Source organism: Lutjanus erythropterus, chromosome 12 (genome assembly GCF_056507025.1).
Source record: "Lutjanus erythropterus isolate fLutEry1 chromosome 12, fLutEry1.hap2, whole genome shotgun sequence".
NCBI lineage: Eukaryota > Metazoa > Chordata > Actinopteri > Lutjaniformes > Lutjanidae > Lutjanus > Lutjanus erythropterus.
This window is the reverse complement of record NC_139328.1, coordinates 1,546,832-1,555,000: the sequence shown is the minus strand read 5'-3', so window position 1 is coordinate 1,555,000 and position 8,169 is coordinate 1,546,832. Positions and strand designations below refer to the sequence as shown.

Below are 8,169 nucleotides of genomic sequence, written 5' to 3'. Positions count from 1 at the left end.
CAGGAACTTCAGTTTGATTTCAGCGCTCAGTACTCACTGTCTCAGCTTTCATCTGTGTTATTCATGTGATTTCATGTCATTATTAATGTCATGAAGTGACACAATTATAAAAGGGGCTCAGCACTGAACCTGCTGGCACAGACACACCTACTGGTGATGACTCACCTGGACGTCACGTCTGTGGAGTCTATTTTTGGGGATCTGAGTGATCAAAGATTCACTTTACAGTTTCACATATGAGTGTTTTCTGATCTGCTGCCTCAGAGGTTCATGTCTGGTCAGAGTGTGATCATCCAAATATATAATCGTTAAACTTCAGCAACTCAAAGAGCTTTTTGATCAAATAATCCAAGAAATGAATCAGGAGCTTTAGGTTCAGAGGATATAAAAGCAGAAGCTGTATCGTCATTATCTGCAGTAAATTATTATTGATATATATCTACAATATGATCAATATTCAGTCAGTTTTCCTGATTATTGCAGTACAGAGGTCAACCTAACAAACAGACTGAAGGAAATCGACTCTAATGTTCAACTTCACATGAAAACAAAATTCATCGACTCATTTTCTTCAAACTTTAGCAACATGATCTGTTTTATCGGATTTTATTTCTCTATAGGTTTTCACATAGAAGGGCATAGATTAGAGAATTTTTATTTACTTATTTATTTTACAATTTACAATTTTACATCATTAAATTTACAATTTAATATCATGACCTTAAACATTTTGTGAAGTCACTCAGCAGACAAACTTAAATCAAATGATTTACAGTCTTATATCTAGAAAAGAAAAATCACAAATAATCCCAGGTTAGTTTGAATCAAAGAATAAGACAAACATTCATAAATATTATTAATAAAAATAAAGAGAAAACTGAACATTATTCATAAATCTGATTTTGAAAATGATTTTAACAGTTAATAAAAATGAGATAAAAACCAAAAACAAAAGTACAACATTTGGATTAAAAAACATTAATTAATAGGAATATAATAATACATCAAATGTCTCAATTTAAAAAAAAAACAAAAACAAACAAACAAACAAAAGTCTTGATACTGAACCAGAGTGTGATTAAATCTGTGGTCTTACATGATTAATTCTTTTATTTCAATATTTTTATTTTATTCTATCAACGTATTGTTACTGACTGCTGCATTGATTTTTATCTGTAATTTTACATCATATATACATCAAAAAAGGAAAAACGAGTTAAGCAATGTCCTGCTGTGGACAGGAGCAACAGAAATGTATTTTAGAAACCTAAGAATGGAGCCATACAGACTTTTCTGACAGTACACTGTTTTTATATATGCAAAATGTCATGCTCTTCAAACTAACCAAACTCCATGAAAAAAATCAGCAGTTTTGCCAGAGTTGCTGGTCTACCGTGACCTCGATCTGTTAGTTTGTTTGTGTAACTGTGTGACTTCAGTGAATCGTAAATGACCTTTTAAAACACCGAAGTCACATAATAACACAAACAAACTAAGTGATTGAGGCAGCAGTAGACCAAAAAACTCCTGTGTTCTGTAAAGAAAAATTGCTGATTTCACCAATAGAGTTTGGTTGGTTTGGATTGAGTGGTACTTGGTTTATATAAAGGCTGTTTCTTGTCAGAGAAGTCTGTCTGACAGCAAGATAAGGCAATGAAAATGTTATAAATAGAGGGTAGACTTAAAGTAATTTATTTTTAAGTGCATAAAACACATTTTACTGCTGAACCTGTCTACAGCAGGACATTGCTTACCTTCTTGCACTAGTACTCTGCTGCTTCTCCAAACTGGTAGTTAATACACTGACTATGGATAAATACCATATTATATTATATTATATTATATTATATTATATTATATGAGTTGAGGAGGGTAATGAATATCAGTCTGGAATAATGGGCTGCTCAGATTCTGGACTACAGGGAGAAACTCTGGACTTCAGTAGTCAGTCAGTCAGTCAGTCAGTCAGTCAGCATGTGTGCAGTTGGTGGACGGTCCCTTGTTTCTGAGGATCATCAGCAGAGAGAGTCCACAGCAGAACACCAGACTCTTCACTATCAGCACTGTGTACATGGCACAGAACAGCCTCTCTCTGAACCAGGACACGTCAGGAGCTGCTTCTACTGGTGCTGGAAGAGCAGGAACCTCTGAAACAGAAGAGAGTCAAAAAGAAATGTCAGTCCTCTGCTCCTCTGCTCTCTTTGACAGCGTCTCCACATGAAGCTGAATCACTGCTGAACACAGTCACCAAGCCTTCATTACCTTGTTCTCTCTCAGCCCCCACTGTGTCCCCCTCGTGCTGGACGGAGCAGACGTATGTGTACAGAGGGTCTCTATCTATCAGCAAGATGGCGGCGCTGCGTCCCGACTCTCTGAACTCCAGCTGCTCTCCCTCAGCAGGGGGCAGCTCCTCCAGAGGACCGTCCTCCTTTCGTCTTTTCCAGGAGAAGCGGACCAGAGGAGGAAACATGTGTGAGGCCAGACACAGCAGGGAGCTCTTCCCCTCCAGGTGGGCTCTGGATGCTGCTGGGTACACGCTCACCACGGGCTTCACTACCTGCTCATCTGAAGTTTGACAGCAGCAACAAGCAGCACAGACACACATTCACACAGTCAACAGCAGCTTACAGCACTGCACTGCATTCAGTCTGATCCTGGAAACATAGGATGGTAGATATGATATACAAAAAAATAACATACAATAAAATAACATGTATAACACATACAATAATAATCTATGATTCAGGTTTTTGAGTCACCTTAATGACAGAAAACTGTTTGTGTCTTACATGTCAATTCTTCTTTATCTCATATCATCTGTGGTGTCCCTCAGGGATTGACGCTTGAGCTGTTATTACTTTTCATTTATATTTAATAATAATGATTCTAATAACCTGTCTCAGGTATTATTTGCGGATGACACAACTTTCATTTATTCCCATAAAGACCGTCTGAATTAGATAAATGAAGGACTCGTTAAGATAAGCGATTGGTTTAATTATAACAAATTACCTCTTAAAATGAAGAAAAGATTTTCTGTTCTTTTCAGGGTTCATCTAGAGAATTTTCCCAGTCTCTAAAAATAACAATTACTAAGACTGTTATTGATAAATGGATATTTAATTAGTCATTATCTTGGAAGAAACAGATTATTACTGTTATAACTACAATTGCAAAAAGTGCAAAAGGTTTTGATAAATGCTGAGGTCACCACCCCTAATTACATGGTACAAATATTGTGATTCTGTTTGGTACTCATCCCACTAATTTATTTTATTTATTTATTTTTTTTAAGAATCATCAGCAGTAGTATATGGTGCTTTGCAAAGCACTCTTCTCTCACATCTTCATGATTTTATCCATATTTTTATGTTTTCATTTTGTGTTATAATCATTCCACTTGATATAATAATTATAAAGTCAGGCCTCAAATACAGTTTGGTTTAATTCACAGAGGTGAGGTCACATAGAAAGCAGATTTTTTTTTTTTTTTTTCTGCAAAGTTATCCTTATGGATTATCTGTAAACTGTCCTCTAATAATTAATCATCATATTTCTTTATAATTACTTTGTGTATTTGTATGTCTGCTCATGTGCAGTCTTTGTGACTCATGTGCTATATAAATAAATTTTCTTCTTCTTCAGTCTAATCTCTATTCATTTTTTAATAATTTATAAATGTGAAGCTTTTTTGCACCTTCCATTATATTTTATCAGTTTATGTATAAATCAAGTTGTATTTTTATATGCGTGTGGAAAAAATTAAATAAAACCTCTATAGTAAATTATAGACTGTTATTTATATTTTTTGCTTATTTGACATCTATCATGATAATTATCCTGATATCAAAAATATTCATCACAATCTCAGAATTATTTTATTTTATCCTCAGAAAAATTTTAATGCATTTCCTTTTACTGTAAATATGTCTTTACACGCATTTCTTTTTACCAACACATAAAAAACAATTATCATGAGAAATTAATATGACTGTATACTCAAATTTAATCAGTGTAAAAAATACATTTTGTCATTATAATATTTTTCTGTTGTTTACTGCCTGTCATTTTTATTTTAGCCATCATATATTTATATATATATATATATATATATATATATATATATATATATATATATATATATATATATACATATATCAGCATATGGGGGGAAATAAAAAAAAATGTATGTAGAGCAAATATATCTCTGATAATATCTGGTGCAAAATGGAGAAAATTGTAAAATTCCTGATGCAATATGTATTTCATATAACTAATATTCTATATTATTTTCCACTATATTTCCATGTATACAGATATAAATTACAGTTTAAAATAATCAATTACAATAAATATGTTTGTATACTAACTACATTTTGTATCATAAAAATCTATAATTTTAAACAACTTACAATATTATTCATTCACCACCACAAATTATTTAAAATATATTTATTATATATCAAGATATACTAAAACCATATGCCAAAAAAATAATAAGATTTTAAAAACAACAAACACCAAATTCACTGAGATTATTAAAGATTTGACTTTTGAAACATTTTTTAAAACTGCATTTCAATATGAATATTAAAATCAACTCTGGAGTCTGAGTCCTGCTCATCTCTTAAATACACTTTGTTTAACTTGAGATTTAAAAAGTCAGCTGATGAACAGAGCAGGAAAATCCTCCACAATCATTTATATATAGTTTCATTTCTTTCAGGACAGAGAAGAAAACCAGCGAGACGTTTCATGAAACAGAGAAAACAGATCAGAGTCACTGTTCAGTCTCTCTCTTTTCTTTAAGATTTTAACATGAAAACAAAATGGACACAAAATAAAAACTTATAAACAGCTGAAGGAAAATGAAAGTTTAGTCTTACCTGTTACAAACAGTTTAGTTCCAGAGCCAAAGACGAGGTATCTGTTGGAGTTGCTGTGTCCTTCCACAGTGAAAACGCCTCATACAAAAACCTCGCTGCAGCTGAACGAGTCAGACGAGGTGAACGAGTCCAGATGATGAAACAGGATCATATTTCAGCTGCATGTTTCCTCTAATGTTCACTTAGTCTACAGACCATATAGAGATCATATAGATGACTGTGTGTCTGTATTTAACATAAAAAAAACCATCTATCATGACAATATAATTCATATTGTCATGATTTCTGTCAAAATTTATATTAGAATTAACATATTCATAATTTAAATTTAATTCACTGATCAAGACATATATACATCTTTTATACATACACATATGCTGACTGTATATATAAATATACACAGAAATGTAGATGTTTGCATGTTTTGTAAATGACAACTATGATGGAACATATTCAGAATGGTCACAGACATTACAAGTTTCATCAACAGATAAAAACTAAATAATGTGAAAGAGGGACGTATGAATTAATATTAAATGAGTAATATAGGACATATAGATATAGATATGTTTAGACATCATACACATGCTGGAAGGCTTTTACTGTGAAGGAACTACAGGAAGTGCAGGTTGGCATTGTGGGGGAGGATTACTGCTGTCAGCTCAGTGTGTTTTCATGAGTGTATAAAACAGTGTCATCAGCATAGAGTCCAGGTCCACGTCCTCCTCCTCCTCCTCCACTCAATCTAAACCTTCCACAATCTACAGATGGTTCATGTTTGATTCTTTTGGGTTCATAATCTAAATTCACTTGTCTCTGGTGTACAAAAGGAAGGGCTGGAAGGCTTTTACTGTGAAAGGGCCAAAGGAAGTGTTTGTATTTGAAGAGCCAATTAGCATTGTGAGGGAGCAGGGCAAAGCAGAGGATTTTCACCTTCAGCTTGTGACTCTGGCTGAGATGGAGGTGAAATATGTGAACCTGGGCTGTGGTTTACTGCTCTCTTCCTGTCACAAACACTGTTTGACATCTGTTCATCTGGAGGTTTTTGTACAGGCTGCAGGCATCATTTCTCACCGTGGGCGACAGTTTTCCAACACACGCAGTAGTAGGTGGCTGAATGGAGGAGGCTGATTTTCTTGATCATTAACTCACAGCCGCGTGGTTTTCTCAAAGCGGAAAAATCATCTTTCTGAGGATGATTGTAGCGTGAATTAACTTTCCCATCATTCAGATCGATGCGTAGAATCACTTTGAATGGGTCTGTTTCTGTCTTCTGGTACCAGTTGACCTGCTTATTATCACACTGCTCCGTTCCTTCACAGCTGAAGGAGGCAGCTTCACCAACTCTCCTGGTCAAAGATAACTGATCCTGAATCAGCTCTGCTGCCATGGCAACCAGCGCTGTAGAGAAACAGACAGGTAGATGAAGGTTAGTGTGACAGTGTTTGTTAAAGGTTGACTTTGTTGGCTCCTGATTGGCTGGAAACACTCACCTGAACACAGACAGCACAGAGCAGCAGCTGGGAGGAAAAGCATTTTGTGCAGTGGTGTTTCCTCTGGTGAACCTGGGGAGAAGTGGCGCTCTGATGCAGCTGAGGCCAAACAAGGACGAGCTGTGAGATCAGACGAGGGACACGTGCTTTCTAACAGGTCCTCAGACCTCCCATCAGCCCCTGTGGTGGACAGAGGAGGCCGTTTCATTTCTTTTAGGTTTCACAGCAGCTCTCTAGGCTGTGCTTTCACATGTGTATAAAACAGTATCATCAGCGTAGAGTTGTACTTTAACAATATAATACTGATCTTCATGAAACATCCACATGAACAAGCTGTGAGAGACATGTTTTTTCACAGGTCCTCAGCCCCTGCAGCCGACAGATAAGGCTGCTGTCTGTCAACAGGCCTTTTTCACAGCAGATGTTTTGATCTGTCGTAGAAGGAAAAGCACGAGTGTTTCATGACGTTAAAGTGTCTCAGTAAGTCATGACGGTGCAACAAATACAAGGACCCTGAAACTGAAGCAGCTAAGTGGATTTAAACCATCAGTATTCTATTATTTACAACAAGACCTAGTCTGGAAAATATTTAATATTATAATAAGATGTGTCACCATTTTTGTACATTGTAAATATTTTTACTGCAATTTGGCTTTTTTGTTATCTTTTTTGTAATAGTTATAATTAATTAATGATCTCACAGTGAAAGTTTTTTGCAGTTGCTTTTAATTCTGTCAGTAACAAAAATATAAAGACAAAAGCAGCGTACCTGCTTATTAAATGTTTCTCAAATCTCCTTTCAGTGGAATAACTCTGTCAAACCAAAGCAGACAAATGTTTCCTTTAAGAAGCTTCAACAGTTAGAAATGTTTGGATTATTTTATGGGCAGTTTTGCCTTTTTTCGATGGGAAAGATGGTAGAGACAGAGGGTTGAGAGGGTCTTGGGTTTTGCTTAGAGAAGAATATCTACATAACTTAGTAATCCTGGTTTTACAGCCTTTGGAGAAGCACTAACAGATAGGCTCTTAAATAAATAGACAGACAGGCCTCTATTCTAGTTTTTTTTTGCCAACATAGCAATTTTCAAAGACTGTGACCTTGACTCGGTCATCATTGACCCTCTCCTAAGTAAAGGCTTTGCATGTCCCATTTTCCCAAGTTAGTTTGCTTAAAAGGATGCAAATTAACCTTTTTTTTGTCCACCAGCAAAATGGTCAGTGAATGTTGGGGTGGGACTCACACCGGCGGCTGCTGCAGAGGACTAATAGCCTTATTATGGGATGTACATGCTACCAGCTGAGCCACAGGGGCGCCCAGTCATGATACATTTAATCTTATTTCAAGGGTTGTCTGTTCTATCTTGTGTGTTATAACTCTCAACAGTTTGATCATTTTCACCATGAAAAACTTCTGGAGGTTTGAGAACATATTGCAACTGTATCAGCAGACATGTGAGACGTTACATGTGTCTTTACGGTGTTAGACAGGTGTCTCAACAATAAACCATCTCTACCACTGTGGCTGTGTGACGCATTTGAAACTACAGTTTATCAGATGGTGGATTCCTGTGTTTGCTGCTGGTGCTGACATTAAACATCAAAGAGAGACACTGTGGTTAGTCAGGGGAGGTGCAAGAATACCCAGATGGTGCTAATGGTGGTTGCCATGACGACGCGGTGATGCTCTTACCTCTTATTTTACAAACAAGACTCCACAGTGACATCTGATGGGTAAAAACACACAACAGTGAATGATTATTACTGCAATTATTGTTGTTACTACTTCTAAA

The 8,169-nt window shown here is 35.8% G+C and overlaps 1 protein-coding gene across 2 annotated transcripts; it reads right to left on the bottom strand.

Moving 5' to 3' along the window:
* Positions 1–1,033: 1,033 nt before the first annotated feature.
* LOC146317268 (immunoglobulin lambda-1 light chain-like) lies at positions 1,034–6,810 on the bottom strand. Of its 2 annotated transcripts, XM_084732520.1 has the most exons (6): positions 6,380–6,809; positions 5,971–6,287; positions 4,983–4,987; positions 4,887–4,939; positions 2,263–2,565; positions 1,034–2,147 (listed from the first exon to the last, which is right to left on the bottom strand). In XM_084732520.1, the coding sequence occupies exons 1-6, from the start codon at positions 6,585–6,587 to the stop codon at positions 1,966–1,968; spliced, it is 1,068 nt and encodes a 355-aa protein (XP_084588646.1). In that variant the 5' UTR covers positions 6,588–6,809; the 3' UTR covers positions 1,034–1,965. The 2 variants fall into 2 exon arrangements, with proteins under 2 accessions (XP_084588646.1, XP_084588647.1); XM_084732521.1 differs by lacking the exon at positions 4,983–4,987 and having other exon boundaries at positions 4,887–4,964; positions 5,982–6,287; positions 6,380–6,810.
* Positions 6,811–8,169: the final 1,359 nt, after the last annotated feature.